General features: G+C 47.5%; 1 protein-coding gene across 1 annotated transcript in view; it reads left to right on the top strand.

Annotated features, from left to right (window-relative positions):
• The first annotated feature begins 2,991 nt into the window (after positions 1-2,991).
• Positions 2,992-22,098, top strand: part of BRMS1L (BRMS1 like transcriptional repressor) — a 31,186-nt gene continuing 12,079 nt past the window's right edge. The window contains exons 1-3 of the mRNA XM_083509727.1: positions 2,992-3,904; positions 11,694-11,784; positions 15,802-15,929. Coding sequence (XP_083365853.1) covers positions 3,769-3,904; positions 11,694-11,784; positions 15,802-15,929 — 355 coding nt within the window. The 5' untranslated portion in view covers positions 2,992-3,768. The remainder of the gene's footprint in view (positions 3,905-11,693; positions 11,785-15,801; positions 15,930-22,098) is intronic.

The raw sequence follows: 22,098 nt of genomic DNA, 5'->3' as shown, positions 1-22,098 counted from the left end.
CTGTTCACCTTCACTGCTTTATACTCAGTTATCCTTTATTCTCAGTTACTATCTGTAGTGCTTTGCTTCATTTTGCCCCTAAATTACCTTTTCATATCAAATACTGCCTGAATGTTCTCTAAACACTCACTCCCCCACAATAGTATTTTTGAATGGGAAAGAGAACTAACTTTCATATTGTCCTCATCAATACAAGAGATACTCATGTAGTGTGAATCTAAGTATATTTACTTGTAAGAAAGTCTTACTGTCTTCAGAGGTTTTTCTTTTATTCTTACTTAAATGTGCAGAGGATTACTGCTTCATTTTTCATTGTCTGCAAACCAACATAATTTGTACTCAAGTTTTAAAAATCTGTTTACCCCACAGCTATAGGTCAACATTGGGCTCCTTGGACAAATTTATTTTTCTATTCTTTCGTTGTTTTTCTGTGGGATGGACTCTTATATGTTTCTGTACTTAATATTCAGGGAAAGCGAGACATTCTGTATTTGATGCTTAATCCTTACATATTTTGAACTCTGTTGGAATTTTGTGATAGGCTTTGTGCAGGTTCCCATACTTAGTGGTAAAAACAGAGAAAAATTAGTGTGCCTTTTGTCCGCTGCATACTGTTGCACAAATATCAAATTCAGTTTCTCTTACAACCTCTTCTTCCCTTTCCTGGTTAAACATCTCCAGCATTGTTGTAAAATATTATACATTATCATCATTAAAACTTTCTGTTGTATTTGTGGTTTTGTGCATATATCTACACAAATGCCAACTCTGGCAGTTGGGATCAATACTTAAATGCTGAAAGTGTTGTGAGGGTTCTGGCCCGAGCACTGCACTTTTTGTACATTAGCAAAAATATAAATTGTTTAATTTTTTAACCTTTAATTTTCCTCTCTGTTCACTTGTACTCTTTTATGGGTGTCAATATTTTCCCCCCACGCAATGGGATTATACCTTACAGGCATTAAGAAGTTAAAAGAACCATAGAATTATAGAGTTGGAAGGGACCCCAAGGCCCCTGCAATGCAGGATTCTCAACTAGCTCATACATGACAGGTGGCCATCCAACCTCTGCTTAAAAAACCTCCAATGAAGGAGAGTCCACAGCCTCCCAACGGAGTCTGTTCCACTGTCAAACAGCTTACTGTCAGATAGCTCTTCGTGATGTTTAGTTGGAATCTCCTTTCTATTGCTTCAGGTTCTAGCCTGGAGAAAACAAGCTTGCTCCATCCTCCCATGTGGAAACCCTTGAGATATTTGAAAGTAGCTTTCATATATCCTCTCAGTCTCCCCTTTACCAGTCTAAACATACCCAGTTCCCTCTACCAGTCCTCACAAGGCTTGGTTTCCAGACCCTTTCTCATCTGTGCACACATTCCAGATTGTTTGCAGCATGTACTTTTAGATTAGCTTGCAATCAAATGACATGTTGAAATAGAAACAAGTAAAAAATGTTCAAGAAAGCATATCACACAATAACTATTTCATCGTACATAAAGGCAGCTTTAAAGATTGAGACAAAAGACTATAATTAATATCTTACAGTTAAGTATGAAATTGTTTATTAACAAAAATATGTTTGTCACTAAAATTGGATTTCTGGAGCATTTGAAGAGTCTCATTATTTGAAGAGTTTTCATTATTCTGATTAATTTGGAATCATTTACAACTTTGGCAATCTTGTCACTCACCCTTGATTCACTATCATATATAAATTAAATGGTACAGTTCAAGTGCAGACCCTACTGCCCGTTTTTGTGAAAAAAATATTGTCTTGACCCTTGCTTCCTTTTGTTTAGCCAGTTTTCAACCTACAGGAGGACTCAACTTTTGCCTCTACTGTTTCAAGATGCCATTACACACTTAATGATTCTAACTTTCATTTTACTTGCCACTATTTTGGGGATAGCTATAAAATAGGCTGGCCTGTCATGTGCTTGCTATTGCTCTCTGAGCTTCTGTGAACACATTAGCAGGGTGGGGACATGGTGGGGTTCCTTACTGTTCTACGACATCTGAGCCCAGAAACTCCTGGATGAGAAGGCACCACACAGTTGCTGCAGAACAAAATTAGGAGGAAGATAAATCCTTAAATTGTTGACTAGCGAAGGTTGGCTGAATCATGAATTGCTTTTCAGACATCGGCTCCTTCCCAAACACTGCTTTCACTCATTGCTATCACTCATTTGGCACAAAACTTTTTGTGGCAGGAGGTCCTCTTCCATTTGGACCCCATGGGAACTATGCTGGTCTCTGAAGCTAAGAACTGTTTCCAAACAAGGCTCTCTAGTGCGACCAAAAGGGTTTCTTCAAACAACAGACAACAAAATGGCAAATGAGATTAGGGTCACATTCATACCATACATTTAAAGAACGTTTTAAGAACATTGCTTCCCCCAGAGCATCTTGGGAACTGATAAGGGTTCTGAGAATTCTAGCTGTGATGGGTAAAGTTCGGTTCACAAGATACTTTGGGGGAAGCTATGTCTGTTAAACAGTGCTTTTCTTTTATTTTCTTCTAGAAAAATGGAGCCTGTACTCACCATGAATTTGTTACAGGAAGTGTCACACTTTAAACCAGTGCTTTTCGCCTTTAAAAAAAGGGTTGGTACTGCATACCCTTGAGTTCCCCCAGAAAAAACACTGCTGTGAAAAGTGCTATAAAGGTGCTTTAAATGTATGATGTGAATGTGACCTCAGTGCAAGTAAATTTTTGGCATGATAGCCTAACTTCACATATAGCAATTGAACAGATGAAAATAGACTTGTAAATGTAGCGGACTGCTCAGCTGAAGCATCCAAGATTATGCAACAATGAAGGCAAACTTCATGTTTATTTCACAGTTCGTCTTCAGAGTGCATTGAAAATCAAGCACCTCATCTTGCAATGCCTTTATAAAAAAAATTCAGCACCGTAGTTCTCCCCAGCTCATTTTATCCTTGGAAGCAAAGTAGTTTAGACTGAGTTATAGGGTAGCGAAGTGGGGATTTGAAGCCATGTAACTCCGATCCCTAAACCAGGCTGGCTCTCGCTCTAAATGGGACCCTTAGTCCGATCCAGCAAAAGAACCTTTCTTACATTCTAAAAGAGTGCCATCCTGCGCAACAGCGGCGAGGACGCGGAGGCCCTCCAGATGTTGTTGGGACTCCAACTCCCATCAGCTCCAGCAAGCATGGCCAATGTCCAAGGATAGTGGGAGCTGTAGTCCGGGCAGCATCTGGGCGCCCACAAATTCCCCGTGCCTGCTGCTGCTGTCGTGTATGGTTTTAAGAGTGTGACTCCTCAATAAACCCTTTCCTAAATCTTTCCACCATCTTCATCACCGGCTCTCAGAATTTCGAGGTTTTGTTGCGGCTCTTTTGGCAGGCCGCCTGCAACCCTGGGAAACATTTCCACTTCGGCGCGCCTTCCGCCGCCCACTGAGGGGCGGGAGGGCAGGCGGTTAGGTGGAGCGAAGCCTTCCTTCCGAGAGACTACATGTCCCGAGATCCTCCGCGCCGCAGCGAAGCTCCGCCACGCGCCGCTCCGGCTCCGCCGCCCGCCCCGCCGCCCTCCCGCGCGCCACGCCCGTCGGCGGGTTGTCGGCCAATGAGCGGCGGAGCGGAGCGTGAGGCTGTGCGGGGCTAAGGTGGATGGCGGGGTTTCTCTGAGGCGGAGCTTCGGCGCGTTGGGGAGGCAGGCGGGCGGCCGGCCGGCCAGGGAGGGCTGTTGTCCCCCGGTCCCTAGGAGCCAGCGACGCCGAGCGCCTGCGGGCTGGGCTGGGCGGCGCGATGCCGGTCCACTCGCGGGAGAAGAAGGAGAACAACCACGACGAGATGGAGGTGGACTACGGGGAGAACGAGGGCAGCAGCTCCGAGGAGGAGGAGTCCGAGAGCTCGTCCGTGTCCGAGGAGGGTGACAGCTCAGGTGAAGCCGGCGAGGCAGCGGGGCGCCCTCTCTCCTGCCCACTCGGGCTGGGCCGGGGGGTGGGAAAAGGAGGACTCAGACCCGCCCCCTTCCCCCGTCCGCTCCGCCCCCTTCCCCCGCCGGGTGTTTCCCCCATGCACCCCCTTGGCTGTGGGGCGGAGGGCAGGGCAGCTCGCCCTAGGCGTCGCCCGGGGTAACAATAGGCAGGCAAGATGCTTGCTTTCGTCCAGGGCTGCAAAACCCCGTGCATGCTGGCAGGAGAGTAGGGCCCGTGGAACTCAGTGGAGATCCTTTCCGAGCAGACCTGCGTAGCATCCCTCTTGCTTGCCCGCGCCTTCCGGAGGCAACCACCCCCCAAAAAACAGGGCTCCTGCACGCTACTGATGTTCAGCAGGGATGCCTGCCCCCCCTTTCTGTAAACCAATAAAGTTGCAGGAGCCACCTGTCCTCTCTTGCATTTGGCAAGCCACTACACACCCACATCCACCCACACATACTTGTCCCCCCCCCTTTCATGTTGCAACCCTGATAAAAAAAAAAGATGCAGGCGTGGATGGATGAGTGAGGAGATGGCTCCAGAGTAGATTAAGATACATTAGCTTCCAAGAAGGAGGCTATTTATTGAAAGATAGATAGCTAGATAGAGGAGACGGATAAGACTGATCTGAGAAGGGGAAGAGAAGAGGCATATGAGGCTAGGCAGAGGCAAGGAAATGACAGGACAAACATATATGGTCAGAATTGATTCGGAGTAATGGAAGGGAAAAGCAGAATGGAGTGTCCTGGGCTCAGGTGTGTGGGCAGACTGATGAAGAAAGTAGAGAAAAATCTTAATGCTACAGAAATGCAACACACAAAACTTGCACATGTTCCCCAACAACAGAAAAGATGTATGCATCTGCAAATAAGGCCAGCTCTTAACAAATAACGACTAAATGTTAGTGCTGGATATTGAACTACTCATCTGCAGAACCACTAATTTACGCAGTTTCAGTTTGGTGCATTCAGGCATCCTCTCCATTTATACAGTTTGATTCTATTTCTGCCTACTCAGAATTGGCTCCTTTTGAGTTTAAGGTCTTACTCCCAGGCCAGGGAAATCAAGATCATATTTTTACTGCTTCCTGTGTTACAACAGGCAAGCATACAGAGAAGAGCCAAACTCAAGCCAGACCTAGCTCAGATCTGCTGTACCTAATCTTTAAAGGGAAATGGCATGTATGTATATTCTCTCAGGCAGGTTTCCTACATTGTGCGTGTAGGACAGATTGGAGGAGAGGGGGAAACTGAAGTGAGAGCATCTCAACCTGTAGCTACTTGCACACTAAAATCTGGGAATATGGATTGTCTACACATGCACACACACAGTTCGGCATACAATGAGTTTCAGTGAAGAGGTACAGCTGGAGCTCTCCAACATCTGTAGAGTCATAGAGAACACAAGGGAATTCTATGAATAACTAAGGTCCCTGAGAAGGAAGCACAAAGTAGAATCATAGAATCATAGAGTTGGAATAGACCACAAGGGCCATCGAGTCCAACCCCCTGCCAAGCAGGAAACACCATCAGAGCACTCCTGACATATGGTTGTCAAGCCTCTGCTTAAAGACCTCCAAAGGAGGAGACTCCACCACACTCCTTGGCAGCAAATTCCACTGTCGAACAGCTCTTACTGTCAGGAAGTTCTTCCTAATGTTTAGGTGGAATCTTCTTTCTTGTAGTTTGGATCCATTGCTCCGTGTCCGCTTCTCTGGAGCAGCAGAAAACAACCTTTCTCCCTCCTCTATATGACATCCCTTTATATATTTGAACATGGCTATCATATCACCCCTTAACCTCCTCTTCTCCAGGCTAAACATGCCCAGCTCCCTTAGCCGTTCCTCATAAGGCATCGTTTCCAGGCCTTTGACCATTTTGGTTGCCCTCCTCTGGACACGTTCCAGTTTGTCAGTGTCCTTCTTAAACTGTGGTGCCCAGAACTGGACACAGTACTCCAGGTGCGGTCTGACCAGAGCAGAATACAGTGGCACTATTACTTCCCTTGATCTAGATGCTATACTCCTATTGATGCAGCCCAGAATAGCATTGGCTTTTTTAGCTGCCGCGTCACACTGTTGGCTCATGTCAAGTTTGTGGTCAACCAAGACTCCTAGATCCTTTTCACATGTACTGCTCTCAAGCCAGGTGTCACCCATCTTGTATTTGTGCCTCTCATTTTTTTTGCCCAAGTGCAATACTTTACATTTCTCCCTGTTAAAGTTCATCTTGTTTGTTTTGGCCCAGTTCTCTAATCTGTCAAGGTCATTTTGAAGTGTGATCCTGTCCTCTGGGGTGTTAGCCACCCCTCCCAGTTTGGTGTCATCTGCAAATTTGATCAGGATGCCCTTGAGTCCATCATCCAAGTCGTTGATAAAGATGTTGAATAAGACCGGGCCCAAGACAGAACCCTGTGGCACCCCACTAGTCACTCTTCTCCAGGATGAAGAGGAACCATTGAACCTTTGGGTTCGGTCAGAACCATTGAACCTTTGGGTTCGGTCAGTCAGCCAGTTACAAATCCACTGAGTGGTAGCATAGTCAGTAGTTTGATCTGACTGGCTAGATTGAGATTGAATTGGGGGGGGCTTGGAGGGAATGGGAGAAGATAAAATACTTTACATTTTTGCAAACAGTATTTGGAGAGAAGCATGGGAAGGGAATGCTGCAAAAGAAGGCATAGAAAGTGAGAATGAAACTCTCTACAGCGCAGATACAGTTGCTATACCAGGAATCTGAGTGCAAGACAGAGTTGCAATTATTTTAGCATGGCTCACAAAATTATGCGCCTCACAAGTCTTGGAGGAGAGATTTGCAAAGTCTCTCAAAAGCACTTGTTTCTCCTTTTCATTCTTGGCATAGCTGTTATAGTGCCACAAAAAACTCTTTAAAAGATAAAGGTAAAAGTACCCCTGCCTGTACGGGCCAGTCGTGTCCGACTCTGGGGTTGCGTGCTCATCTCGCTTAAGAGGCCGGGAGCCAGCGTTGTCCGCAGACACTTCCGGGTCACGTGGCCAGCGTGACGAAGCTGCTCTGGCGAGCCAGCACCAGCACAGCGCACGGAAACACTGTTACCTTCCCGCTATAAAGCAGTACCTATTTATCTACTTGCACTTAAGGGTGCTTTCGAACTGCTAGGTGGGCAGGAGCTGGGACTGAACGACGGGAGCTCACCCCGCCGCGGGGATTCGAACCGCCAACCATGCGATCGGCAAGTCCTAGGCACTGAGGTTTTACCCGCAGCGCCACCCGCGTCCCCCAAAAATCTCTTACCTACCCTCATTTCTTTTCTTTTCTTCACTGAACTATACTAGTAGTGCATTTCCTCCATTTTATGTGCACATCCTCCTTCACTTATCCCAACATTACAAAAGCAACAGAGGAAGTAAGTTTCTTTTCCTTCATTTGAGGAGTGAATTGCTTGGCAGAGCAATTAAGCCAACCATTAAAATGGTGTTTGATGAACACTACCCTGGCAGAACTGGAGATCTGCCTAGGCATTTTCAGAGAGGCAGACGTTTTCATCAGTTGCAGCAAAACCAATAGTCTTGTAGCATCTTAAAAACAACAATAAATTTGTTAAGGCATAAGCTCTCATGGACCAGAGTCCACTTTATCAGATGCGTTCATTTTTATTTTCAATTTTCCAAACAGTTGTTTAGTTTCTGTGGCCAGACGCCTCTCTTGGATAAACTGCTCTTGAGCCAGTAGTGGCCATGTGCTAGTAGCTCTACTCTAGGCTCATGACCCATGGAACTCTGGCTGGAACCCAGAAAAAATATAATTTATTTTATTTATTTCACCAATTTATGTGCCACTTAATTAGAATTGTCTTGAAGTGGTGTACAAGTAAATCAACACAAAAAAGCTAAAGTTAAAGTCATAAAATGAGGGAGTTTGCGTGTGAACATGTAATATGCTTTATTACAAAGAGGACAGGCTTTTTTGCTCTTTTCTCTCACCAACCCCCTCCAATATATGGAGCATTAAAACACTAAACCTTGTGCTCGTCCTTCTTTCAAATACTTTAAAAAAAACATTTGAGGGTAACATGCATTCTGTAAACCGGCTGATCTTGTGAGTTCAGTTTTGGTCAGGTTCGAAAACACAGTATTACGGTAAGAACCTCTAGGTATTTTTAAGGGAAAAAACTCTTTCTGGAACAGTAGTATATGTGTACATTATTTTAAACTCAAATAGTGAAGTGAAGGACATGAGGCAGGAGTTGATAATGCAGGTGAGCTGCGCACAGGTGGGCTGCATGCAAGCTGCCGGCCAGCTCTGTGGAGGCTCCTTTTCTTGACACAGTATGCAAACCCAGGCAGATACATTTTGGGCTGTGACCCTTACACATCTTCCAGTCTCGAGATCGTGGGGTGGTACAAAGTTATTTTGGCACCTGTTTCCACCGCATCATTTTCTCCTTGCACAATGTATGACGAAGGAGGCAAAGGTCTCAGAGACAAAGGTTACAGACAGGACACTGCAGACTACTGTGACCACAAAAGTTTAGACAGAGGGCACGATGTTCAGACAGCTGTGGCCTTATCTGTGCGGGGGAGTGTGCTCCGCACCCCAAGGTCACGCGTGCAGGCAGGCTGAGGCTGCCTGCGGGTGGGGAGTGTGCTCCACATCCAGCGATCATCCCAACAAAATAGAAGTTGCATTAAACTTTTAAAATAAACTGAATGTGAATCAGGATTTCTTGCTGGAGTAAGCCGAGTGTTAACACTGTGCAGTGTGCAAGAAAGAGGCTGGATGAAGAGCTGGCACAGCACAATCTCCTTATTCTGTAGTTTGGCAGTTGCATTCAGGCCCAGGCTTGCAGGCTTCCCAGAGGCATTTGTTTGGCCCCTGTGAGAACAGGTTGCTGGATTAGATGGGCCCTTGGCCTGATCCAGCAGGGCTCTTTTTATGTTCTGACATGAGGATTTCACACTTCGAAATATTTGACTTCACAGCATTAATCTTTCTAACTTGGAATCCAAATATGGGGGGGGGGCGAACCCTAGGAAATAGGGAACTATGTTTCCCAGGAGACTTTCTGTCAGACAACTCCCCAGTGCTGTTCACTATTTTAATAGTGGCTAGGATTCATCCTCACTTTTTGAAGACGTGTTGTATAGTATCAGTAAAAAACAACAACAACAACCCAGCGGGGATTATGCCAAGTTTCCTCTGAACCACACAGAGTGGATCCAGTGGATTTAGGTAGCAAGCCTACCTAGAAAAGCACTAAATAATTGGCAGCCAGACTTTTGGGGCAAGTACACTACATGTTGAGGAAAAGGCATTTATACACCACCAAGGGGCTCAAGGAGGTTCTCCACCTCTCCATATTATCCTCACAACAATCCCGTGAGGCAGGTTAGGCCGAGAGACAGCGACTGGCCCAAGGTTACTCAGTAAGCTTCATGCTATGTGGAAATTTGAACCCTGGTCTCCCAGGTCCTAGTCCAACACACTAATGTGCCCTGCAGACTACATGCAGCTCCTTGCTCCTTGGTGCCTAGGTACACCAGAAGGCCTGTTTGCCTGTGCTATTTGCAGTGCAGTGCTATAGGTTGCAACCCATTGATCAAACCTTCACATTTCAGACTCATAATATGTTGAAATGTCAAGCACTTAAACTACTTACTTGGACGAGGAAATTCTAACCTGGGTTTCTGGGGTGGGGGAAGTCTCCTGTCCAAAGCCATTCTTTTTAGGCCTCTTCAATATTTCACGGAGCACTTTCGTCACTTGTGCTTTCAGTGGAGTGTGGTAAATAAATCCCAACTAGTATGTGCTGTTCTCCACCACCCCCCATTGTTTTTTGATTGGATGGGACTTCTGGAAGCACCAAATCTGTTTTTGATATGACAAAGCAAGTAGCATGGTGGCAGAGGTAAGCTTCATTTCAGAAATCACGAGGAGATTCTTGGCACAGATTTTATTCATTGCTGGTATAGGTAAAAGTAAAGGACCCCTGGACAGTTAAGTCTAGTCAAAGACAACTATGCGGTTGTGGCGCTCATCTCGCTTTCAGGCCGAGAGAGCCGGCGTTTGTCCACAGATTGCTTTCCGGGTCATATGGCCAGCATGACTAAACTGCTTCTGGTGCAACGGAACACTGTGTTGGAAACCAGAGCACATGGAAACGCCATTTATCTTCCTGCCACAGCAGTACCTATTTATCTACTTGCACTGGCATCCTTTCAAAGTGCTAGGTTGGCAGGAGCTGGGACCGAGCAACAAGAGCTCACCCCGTCGCGGGGATTCAAACCGCCAACCTTCTGATTGGCAAGCCCAAGATGCTCTGGTTTAGACCACAGCGCCACCTGCTAGTATCTTGCTTCTGAATTGGACAAACAGTTAAGCTTTTGTTCATTTTTCTCATCCCAAGAATAATGTCAACAGATAACTGTTGACAGACATGCATTGATTCTTAGGAATGTATCTGTACCAGTTAGTACACAACAGACTTTCTCATGCTATAATTTATACTGCTGTTGGTCATTGTTTGTCAGCCCAGAATTGACTCTGCAAACTCATAAACAAAATCCTGGAGGATTGTTATTGTAAAATATTCCAAAAGAGCCAGTGCACTGTGGTGTCAAAAGGAGCAACATGTCAACAGGAGGTTGTCTCTAGTTCACTTCCTCAATGTACTCTCACTGTCCAAAGACATCATAGCCTTAGCCTTCCATGTGCAATATGGAAATAACACTGATAGGTTGGGATGCAGTTAAGAGGATTATTAAAATATGTGCCCTTTTATGAAGCAGCTGTAATGCTTAAAGTTGCTACTTAAATTAGGAAGTATCACTTCTCTGATTTGTCAAGTAAGCGTTGTGTATTTCCCTGAAATAATTGAAGTACAGAAAGTCATAAATCTGTTATTAGATTTTCTATCTGATTTAGGCCTCCATAATAAAGCACAGAACAATAAAGCAAAATAAAATGTTAGTATAAAACCTTAGAAACTTAAAAGACCTGAGCAAATAAAAAGGGGTATACCTGATAAGAAAAAGAGAATAAGGGTTGTGTCAGGTGCAACTTTCACAGGAGCAAATTTCAGAAATAGGGTGCCACAATAGAATAGGCTCTTTCCTGTCATGGACATTTACTTTCCATCTTGTGGAAAAACCATTACCCAGTAACTACCAGTCCTTGGGTCCATATATTTAGCTTTCAAGAAGATGATCTTGATTATCATCCTAACATGTAGACAGAGAATGCAACAGATTCCCCCCCCCCCCTTATTTCTAATTCTGCAGTGCATGCCATCCACACGTTCATGAAACACATTAATATAAAAAGAGATGAGTTTAAATTGCCTTGATATAAAACCAGTACCACATCTCCTGGTGATACTGCAACGGTACTTGCCGTATAGTGAAGCGCTCCAAAAGGGCCTTTCCAAATCCAAAGTCAGTGAATGAGCGGTAGAATGACGTGCAATTCAGTGTAAACAGGTGTAAAGGGATGCATGTTGGGGCAAAAAATAAATAAATCTCAATTTCACATGCCCGCTCAAGTGAGTCTGAACTAGTGATGGATGATCCAGTTTGGTTATATTCCAAGATGAATTGTGCAGCAGGAAAAAAAATAAAGATGGCCAAGCATTAATTCCTCTTAAAACTTCATCCTTTGGAATATTAACTTTTTGTGTGTTTTTTTAATGAACTGTTTGAGTATAAATTCTATAAAATAGACTGGAGGAAAACCAGTTGCTGTTGTGTATTTTTAAAGTGAATAATTCTGTTCTCAGAAATGGACGATGAGGACTGTGAAAGAAGAAGAATGGAGTGTTTGGATGAGATGTCCAATCTTGAAAAACAATTTACAGACCTCAAAGACCAGTAAGTAAACTACAGATTTGAATTTGCTTTGGATTCTAGTCCTCTCACCATCCTGGGTTAGCTTTGTATTTGGTAAAGCAAGGGAAGGCGTAAAATATATTGGGATCTACTGGTACAAATTTGGGTGAATTGCAGTAGATTCACAGGGTTCTCTGATGGGATTATGTGACAGTAGCTACAATGGAAAGGCTTTTTTCCTTAATTAGATTGCTGAAGTGTAGGATGCTTGGGAGAAGGCACGAGTAGGCTTTATGGGTAAAAGAATTGTGAGCTCAGATGTGCTATCAAAACAAATCCCTGGGCTGAGACTTCTTCCTTAATTCTCAGTATGTATTTCCCCACCCCTGCTGCCATTCTGCACCTGTCTCTAGTTGATGGATTATGGGTTGTAGTAAAACTAAAAGGTAGGTGGAGCACTGGAAGCTGCTGTATGTGGAATCAGACCATCAAAACATCTGCCTCTGTCTGCACTGGCTGGATGTGGCACCTCAAGGTTTCAAATGAGGGTCTTTCCAAGCCCAATCTGGAATTGCCAGGGATTGAACTGATTGTCTTTTGCATGCAAAGCATACAGTGGTACCTCGGGTTACATACGCTTCAGGTTACATACACTTCAGGTTACACACTCCACTAAGCCAGAAATAGTACTTCAGGTTAAGAACTTTGCTTCATGATAAGAACAGAAATTGGGCTCTGGCAGCGCGGCGGCAGCAGGAGGCCCCATTAGCTAAAGTGGTGCTTCAGGTTAAGAACAGTTTCAGGTTAAGTACGGACCTCCGGAACGAATTAAGTACTTAACCCGAGGTACTACTGTATGTTCTGCTAATGGACTACAGACCTTCTCCAAGCCTGAAGTCTGCCTATCCCTGATCCAAAGGTTTGTGGAGCAACATTATGATTGTTTATGCTGAAAGATTAATGTATGCTGGTGAAATTTTGGGAAGTTTCTAGATATTTATTGTATTTTACATGGTTGTGATCTGTGTTGGGACCTCCTTGTGAGGGACAGATAATCAATTCAATGATGCGTAGAGATTTCCAATGTAGTTACCATGGAATTTTATATTGCTGTACATCTGAAATGGAAGAATTCACCCTTGTCTTCCTATACCTTATATGCAAAGGGAGAAGCAACTTTTGCCCTCTGCTAGGGTGGGACATTCTAAAACAGTGTTTCCCAACTGGTGTTCCGCGGCACACTAGTGTGCCGCCGGACGTTGCCTGGTGTTACGTGGGAGGGAGGCGGGCGAGTCGGGCTAATCCTCCGACGAGCTCCACCTCCAGACCCATTGCTCAAATCCTTTAACCCAGGAAGGCAGGAGGGCGGGGAGGGGGGGAGAAAGAGAAAAAAGAAAGGGTGGAAAAAAAGAAGGGGAAGAGAAAATATTTTTTTAAAAAAAGGAAAGAGAGGAAAAAAAGCGAGGGATGGAGGAAGGGGAAGGGGGAAGAAGATGGGGGGTCTTTGTGTATAAACAGAAGGGGAGGACAATGAAGAGGGGCGGGGCTTGGCAGGCAGCAGATAACTGGGGAGGGGGGCGCGGCTGGCGGCGGCTCAAGGCAGCAAGGGAGGAGCTGCCTCGCGGAGAGTCTTGGGCTGCAGAGATTTCCCGTTCAGGAGCGCGGGAGGCCACGCCGTGGATGGGAATCTCCTCCTCTTCCTCCTCCTCCTCCAGGAGAAAGGGTGGTCCGCCCCACCGAGTCGGGCCTGCTCAAGCGTGGGAGCCTATAGTTAGAGCTCAGCTCCTTTTCTTGCCTTCCCCGCCCCCCCACGGAGCACATTTTCCTCGCCCCCCCAACCCCCGCATGTAGAATAGAAGTCCTCCAGCCTCCACGGTGCACAAACTCTCCCCTCTGCAACGAAGCGCTTTGTTGCATATCTTTGGTGAGGTTTTTAGGCAGTCTTGGTGCACCTTAAATCAGCGCTAATTGCGCCTGGACGCAGTATTTACTTCCGAGTAGGCCCCCTCCCCCCCCCGTAGCACCTGACGTTGCTATTCGTATCATCAGGTTTGTTTGTTGATAATTTAATTGTTTTAAAAGCATCATGCTAAAGAGCTTTCTCCCACCCCAGACCCTTGGGCAAAACAGAAACACACACATACACAAACACAGAGATTGAGCCCTGCAGGTTTTATGAAATGAATGGATTCTGAATGCCTGTTTCAGTGGCTTGTCCGCCTTAGGCTGCTGGGCCAGACACCTGTTACACGGTGCAGTCCGTAAGCTGTGAGCGCTGCTACCTGCCGCCGAGACCACGTAACAACAGTCTTGAAAGACCTACATTGGCTCCCAGTACCTTTCCGAGCACAATTCAAAGTGTTGGTGCTGACCTTTAAAGCCCTAAGCGGTTTCGGTCCAGTATACCTGAAGTAGCGTCTCCGCCACCATCGTTCAGCCCAGACACTGAGATCCAGTGCCAAGGGCCTTCTGGCAATTCCCTCACTGTGAAAAGTGAGGTTACAGGGAACCAGGCAGAGGGCCTTCTCGGTAGTGGCGCCCGCCCTGTGGAATGCCCTCCCATCAGACATCAAAGAGATAACCATTACCTTCTATGCTGTTACTATTTTTTAATTTTTTTTTACATAAGTAAAAAGTGACCTTTCCCCATCTGGCATGGTGGTGTGCCTTGAGATTTTTTTCATGAAACAAGTGTGCCTTTGCCCAAAAAAGGTTGGGAAACACTGTTCTAAAAGGCCATCCTAATTGTGATGCCATAGCCACCTGCATTTTATGCCCATGCCTCCTCCCATTCAAGCAGAAAGTGGGGAAATGGGGTCTTCTCTATGCAGTCGTACCTTGGTTCTCTAACAGAATCCGTTCGACTTCTGAAAGTGTTCGAAAACCAAGGTGCAGCTTCTGATTAGCTGCAGGAGCTTCCTGCACTCAGTCAGAAGCTGCATAAGCCGTGTCGGAAGTTCAGGTTCCAAAGAACGTTCGCAAACTGGAACACTCACTTCCAGGTTTGCGGTGTTCGGGATCCCAAACATTCGAGTTGCAAGGCATTCGTGAACCAAGGTACAAGGATCATGCTGTAGAAGTGAACCAACATCCCCACCCCTCGCCTTACATAGCTACAATCCACTGCACTTTAAGCGGTTTTTACCAGGCTTGACTCCAACTCTGGAAGTGATATGGGCAGTAACAAAACTCTAGGTAGCAATGGATGCTACAAGGTGAAAGTGTGTGCATGCTTCACTTCACTCTCCTGCACATTCTGCTTCAAATAAAGGCCAGACTGGTCCTGTTTTGTATTTGAATGTGGCAGCTCTAGGTGCACGGCTGCCCTGTAAACTGCAAATCGGGAAACATGGTTTTACTTTCTGGTGCAGAGTGTGAAATTCTTTGGGTTGCGGAAATGGAAGTATTTGCTAGCACCGTAGTGAGGACTCTTGAAACATTCAGTTACTGTGAAACAACACTCACTTGTGATAAACCAGTTTAAGCCATAATAAGTCCTTAGTCCAACCTCATTAAAGAAAAATTACTTCATTGTGTTTTATCTACAGCTGCTGTGCTGTTTTTACTGAGTTATTAATATTGTTAGCTGCCCTGAGAGCAGGATATGCATTTCAACATTTAAAAAAATAGGAATAAAGGATTGGTCATTTTTTTAAAAAAAGTGAGGGATCTGTTCTGCATGTTTCCCAGACTAAGACTTGGAATAAATACTGTAAATATTTAGTTAGCAAAGAGTTCCAATTCATATAGCTGTATGTATGTGTTGGGTACTAGGAGACAGTCTTAAATGGATGTCTGATCTTCATCTGTGCGGGCTAAAATCAGGAAGCATAATGTAAAGATCCAGCACTGTATAAGATTGTGTAAGTGATAATTTTTCTGTACAGTTTATTTTTTTTTTAAGTCCTCTGAATTTCTGCAAGGTTGGCAGGTTCAATGGGTTTCCTAGGTTCTGGCCATTGGTGGCTGTGGAAAATGTATTCTTAGTAATGTTAATATACAGTATTCTCTACACTACTTTAATGCAATGCACTCCATCTTTCATCTGCATTTTTAAAGACTTTACAAAGAGAGATTAAGCCAAGTGGATGCAAAACTGCAGGAGGTCATTGCGGGAAAGGCACCAGAGTACTTGGAACCGCTGGCAGCTCTGCAAGAAAACATGCAAATCCGAACAAAAGTGGCAGGTAAGTGTGCAAAGGGGTTGTTTTTGACTCAGCTAGGTACTTCTTGTTAGTAGAAGTAAAATACCAACAAAAACATTTAGATCTGCTCCTTTTTAACTACACCGTACTCTTCGGCACTTCTGTCTTCGTTGGTGAAAAATTCAAGGAGGGCATCGTATAAGAATACCCAGAGTAGATGAAATCAAACTCTCATCTCATCTGCTTGGCCTCCAAGGCATTCTCTTATTTACTGGGTTTTTAGCAAGGCAGATGTAATGGTTCTAGGGGTTGCTCGTACGTAAGCTGGTGCAAACACCTGGCTGGGTTGCCTGAGTGAACCTTTTCTGTCCGGACAGCCACTCACCCGTGGTTGTCTCAGTCGCTGGCAGAATCCGTCAGTGGGCGTTTCTTAAGCTTCTTCCAGCAAAGAAGCTCTTTGACGCCTAGTCTCCTCCTACTCTCTCTGCACGAAAGCCTTCTGCGTAAGGAGGGCGTAGGCAGCGGAGGACCCCTACTCTCCCCGCTGGTCCCCGGCAAGGAGTCATGGAACTGCCTTGCCGCTTCCCCCATCTGCCCCCCTTCTCCACTGGTGCTACGCTGATTCTGTTCCCCAGAAGATGGGCTGCCTCTCCCAATCCCGGGATGCTCTCTGGAATCCCTCTGGATTTTGCTCTCTCCCTCCAGCACTGATGGCAGTTCCCTGACATCCACCTCCTCCTCAGGACCCCCCATCCCCACCCCTGGCGCAATTTTCCGATACAGCCTCCTCTCTCTCCTCGGTCGACGATGCGGGGAATCCCCTGAAGGAACTGTCATCATCTTCTGAGGATTCAAAACCAGCCTCCCATCTGCTCGGACTTCTTTCCGCTGGTTGCACCTCCCAGTCTGATCCTTCTCCCTCGGACACCACCCCTCCCTCCTCTTCGGAGGCAGGCAAACCCACAAAGTCCCCTTCATCGTCTGTGGGTCCAAATTCTTCCTCCCAGAATCTAGCTAATGGTTTGGGCTTATCCGGGAACAAACCGTGGAATTCTTCCACCATATACCCATCAGTGATTGATTCAGCAGGGACCCAAGTGTTTTCAGACCTAGGTTCCCCCTCCCAAGCTACCAAGTACTCTACCTGGCGACCTCGCCACCTTGAATCGAGTATTTCCGTGGCTTTGTTACAGTGTTCCCTCTCCTCTACCTGTGGGTGGGTGGTAACCCCTCCCTCCCGTCCCGGGAATTCCCGCCCCTCCCTGTAAGGTGAAAGTAGGGACCTATGGAACACCGGGTGTATCTTCATGCTGTCAGGCAACTTGAGTTTGAATGCCACTGGGTTAACCTGCTGTATTACCTCAAAAGGCCCCAGCTGCCTAGGCTGCAACTTCTTGCACCCTCCCTTTAGGGGCAACCCTTGGGATGACGACCACACCCGGTCTCCCACCCGTATGGCCTCCCCCTCCCGACGGTGCCTGTCCACCTGCCTCTTGTAAACTTCATTGGCCCGCTCCAAGTTCAGCCTGAGTTGCTGGTGTAAGGCCTCCATTTCCTCCACCAATTGCTCAGCCGCAGGTACACTCCATCCTTCCTCCCCCCGCCCCGGGAAGGCCCTGGGGTGACACCCATAATTGGCCATGAAAGGGCTCATTCCGTGGACACGTGTTCAGCGTTATTGTACGCAAATTCAGCCAAAGCTAATTTCTCTATCCAATCGTTCTGTCTCTCGCTGACATAGCAGCGTAGGTACTGCTGGAGTATACCATTCGCTCTTTCGGTTTGTCCGTTGGTTTCTGGGTGCCTCGCCGTCGAGAAGCTCACCTCGACCTGTAGCAAGCTCATGAGTCTCTGCCAGAACCAGGAAGTAAATTGATTCCCGCGATCCGAAATTACCCTCAATGGAGCCCCATGCAGTCTAAAAATGTGATCCACAAACAGCCTGGCTGTCTCCTCTGCCGTTGCTGCATGCGAGCAAGCTACGAAACGGCACATTTTAGTCAGTAGATCGACCACTACCATGACCGCTGTCTTTCCCCTTGACTTGGGCAGATCTGTCATAAAATCAATGGACACCACCTCCCAGGGCCTTTCCGGTGTAGGTAAGGGTTCCAGTAGCCCCGCGGGGGCAGCCCTTCCCCCCTTTGCCCTCTGGCATCGGTCGCACCCTCGTACATATTCTTGTATGTCTTCCCTCACCTTTGGCCACCAGAACTGCCTGGTGACAAGTAGCATGGTCTTGTGCTGTCCAAAGTGCCCAGCTGTTGGGTTGTCATGGAGTTGTCTAAGTACCTTCCCCCTCAAAGTCTCCCCTGGTACATACAGCGCCTCCTTATAGTACAGTAGCCCTTCCTTTTCCTCAAACCCTCCATTGACTTCCTTTCCGTCCCTGAGTTCCCTGATTTTTGTCTGAGCAAACTCATCGTCTCTGGTGAGCCCTGCCAGTTCTCGTTTCCCAACCAACGCTCCCCCACACACACACTGGTCCTTGGGGAACACGTGCCTGGTCTCTGGTGGCCCCTCTCCTTCCATGTACTCCGGTTTCCGGGAGAGAGCATCTGCCCTTACGTTTTCCTCTCCTGGCACGTATCGTATCTCGAAGAAAAACTTGGCGAACTCCTGGGACCATCTGATCTGTCTCTAGTTGAGCACTCACGCGGTCTGCCAGTATTCCAAGTTCTTGTGGTCAGTTCGGACCTGGATCTTGTGCCGCGCTCCATCAATAGATGTCTCCATTGCCGAAATGCCGCATAGATCGCAAGCAGTTCTCGGTCATACACCGTGTAGTTTTGCTCCGACTTGCTCAGCTTCCTAGAGAAAAAGGCACACGGCCTCCAGTTCTGCTTGGCCCCGGGCTGCAAAAGGACCGCTCCAATCGTGCGGTCGGACGCGTCCGTCTCCAGTCTCATGGGCTTCTCCGGATCCACGTGCAGGAGCTGCTCTTCCGAGGCGAACGCCTTCTTCAGTTTTTCAAAGGATTGCTGCGCATCCTCTGTCCACACGAACTTCTTTTTGCTACTAAGACAATCTGTTATGGGTGCTGTCAAGTGAGCGAAGTTCTTTATGAACTTCCTGTAGAAGTTGCTGAAGCCTAGGAACCTCTGCACATCCTTTCTGTTTTTGGGGGCTTTCTATTCCAGCACTGCCTTCACTTTGCCTGGATCCATGGCTAGTCCTTTGTCTGACAACCTGTACCCCAGGAACTTGACCTCCCTGGCGTGGAATTGGCATTTTTCCAGCTTGACCCACAACTGATGCTTCTCCAATCTCTGTAGCACCTCCCTGACGTCTCTGACATGTTGCTTTTCATTGTCCGAATAGATTAAGACGTCATCCAAAAAGGCTATGCAATTCTTGTACAGCAGGGGCCCCAACACATGGTGCATGAAGGCTTGAAAGCAGGTGGACCCCGATTGTAATCCAAATGGCATGACTAAGTACTCAAAAGCCCCCAGAGGGGTGAACATGGTCGTAATCCATTTGTCCCCCTCCCTTATCCTAATCAGATTGTATGCTCCCCTGAGGTCCAGCTTGGTAAAAATCTTCCCCTGCCTCACATGTGTCAAAATATCATCAATCCTGGGCATTGGGAAAGTCACGGGTTCTGACACCAGGTTTAGAGCCCTGTAATCCACGACCAATCTGTGCTGATTAGTCTCTTTTTTTGTCCACAAAGAAGACTGGACTGCCCCCCACCGCCTTTGATTCCCTTATGAAACCTCTCTTCAGGTTCTTGTCAATAAACTGCCGCAACTCCTGCATCTCCTGGTCGGACATGGCATACAGCTTACCCACCGGTAACTGAGCCCCTGGAAGCAGGTTGATTTGGCAGTCAAATGGCCTGTGGGGGGGCAGTCTGTCTGCCTCCCTCTCGCTGAAGACCTCCTTCAAATCAGCATATTGTGGTGGCACCTCCCTTTTTTGCTCCAAGGTCACCCCAGCCACCCTGGCCACAGTCATTCTTGGTTCCTTCCCTCCCAGACAGTGTTCTAAGCAGTAAGCTGACCCAAAGGTGACCGACCGCTGATGCCATGACACCACTGGGTCATGTATTGCCAGCCAGCTCATTCCCAGTATTATTGGGGGTCCTGCCAGCGTGGCCACGTGAAAGGCAATGGTTTCTGTGTGCCTGGAGACCCTCATTCGCATTGGCGGTGTCTGGTGTGTCACTTCCCCTCCCAGGAGTTCCCTGCCATCGATGGTGGTCACCTGCAAGGGAAAATCTAGTGGCCTGACCTGGTGCTCCAGAGCGAAGTCTCTGCTGAAGAAATTACACGAGCTGCCAGAATCTAGCAGCCCCTCCACTTTGACGGGGTGCCCATTTGGGAGTTCTAGCACCACCTCTATGGCTATAGCTGCCTTGGGAGGGTCAGGCTGGGGCACTTCTATTGGTTGCTGGCCTGGCTGTTGCCCCTGCTGGTTGGCAGCCAGGCATTGTCGTTTCCCTGCACCGGCCCTTCCTCCCCCTTCTCGTGGCCTGCAGCCCCCATCATGCCTTGCCAGGCTTTTCATTGAGGGCAGACCTTTGCAAAATGTCCCAGTCGCTGACAGAGGAAACACTTCTTGGTAGTTTTCCACTCCTTCCCCTCCCCTTTCTGACCTTCACCAGCGTTTGAAACTTCGCACGCGCTCCATCAATTTCCATCGGCTCCGCCGCCTGGGAAGGCTCCCTCGGCATCTCCGGAATGTGGTTGTCATGGAAACGTTCCACCCTTATCTCCCGCTTCTCCTGAGCCCACGCTTCCTGGCGTACACCGATCGCAAGCACAGTCTTTATGAGTTCATCCATTGACCGCGGGCGGGGTGCTCGGGACAACTCGTCTTTCTCTTCGGGGGCCAAACCCGCTTCAAACAACATTTGTACTGGTTCAGAGTCCAGATCCCACCCGAGCTTGTGGACTAACATCGCAAAACGCGTCCAGTAGTTTCTGACGGACAGGCTCCCCTGCATGCACCCCATCAGCTCCCTCCGTGTCACGCTTTGCTCCACCTCACTGGAGAACATCACGTCCATTGCCTGGTAGAATTTCTTAAGATCTTTCAATGCATCATTCTGCGTCGCCATTAGGGGCCTGATCCATTCGCGCGCCCCATCCTGCAGATGTCCAACAATGTAAGCCACCCTCTCCCCGTCATCCGCAAAGTCATTTTTCTGCAATTCCAAAGCGTATTGAATTTCCTTTCGGAAGGCATTGTAGTCTTGGGGCTTTCCACCAAACTTGTGTACCAGCCCCGGGACCTTCCTCCCTATCGGGGTGGCTCTGACCTGTGCATCCTGAGCCCGTCTCTCCTCCAGCCGCGCAGACAGGGTAGCGACATGCGCCTCTAGGTCTTGGTTCCTCTCGACCAGAGTTTGCACCATGGCTTCTTGCTCTGTCTCTCCGGCCGGCCCTGTTTGGCTCATCGTGCTGCCTCTCCGGGGCTGCGCACGAGCAACGTCAGGGACTGAGAGATTGCTGTAATGGTTCTAGGGGTTGCTCGTGCGTAAGCCGGTGCAAACACCTGGCTGGGTTGCCTGAGTGAACCTTTTCTGTCCGGACAGCCACTCACCCGTGGCTGTCTCAATCGCTGGCAGAATCCGTCAGTGGGGGTTTCTTAAACTTCTTCCAGCAAAGAAGCTCTTTGACGCCTAGTCTCCTCCTACTCTCTCTGCGCGAAAGCCTTCTGCGCAAGGAGGGCGTAGGCAGCGGAGGACCCCTACTCTCCCTGCTGGTCCCCGGCAAGGAGTCATGGGACCGCCTCGCCGCTTCCCCCATCTGCCCCCCTTCTCCACTGGTGCTACGCTGATTCTGTTCCCCAGAAGATGGGCTGCCTCTCCCAATCCCGGGACGCTCTCTGGAATCCCTCTGGATTTTGCTCTCTCCCTCCGGCACTGATGGCAATTCCCTGACAGCAGAGTTAGGCTCTCCTCTCTTCCTCCCACCCCTTTTCCCGCTAGCATAGGAAGCAAACAATAGCAAAGCCTGGATACATGAGGGAACCGGGGAGCACTTTAGCTGCTTTCCTATACACTTCTATGCCCACGTCCAAGATAGAAAGTGGGCAGTTAATATCTCATCAAGCTTTTCCCACATTTAACATTGAAGAATCAAGAGGAGCAGAGGAGCAAATGGGCCGCACTCAGAGCTAGGAAAAAGAAAGTACAAGCAGCTTTATTTCTAGCCTGTTTTCCCGGTGTCACAGCCCTGATGTGTTTTGGAAGGGGGAATGT

The sequence above is a fragment of the Podarcis liolepis genome (genome assembly GCF_965112155.1).
Source record: "Podarcis liolepis genome assembly, chromosome: 1".
NCBI classification, from domain to species: Eukaryota; Metazoa; Chordata; class Lepidosauria; order Squamata; family Lacertidae; genus Podarcis; species Podarcis liolepis.
This window is presented reverse-complemented; position numbering and strand designations above follow the sequence as displayed.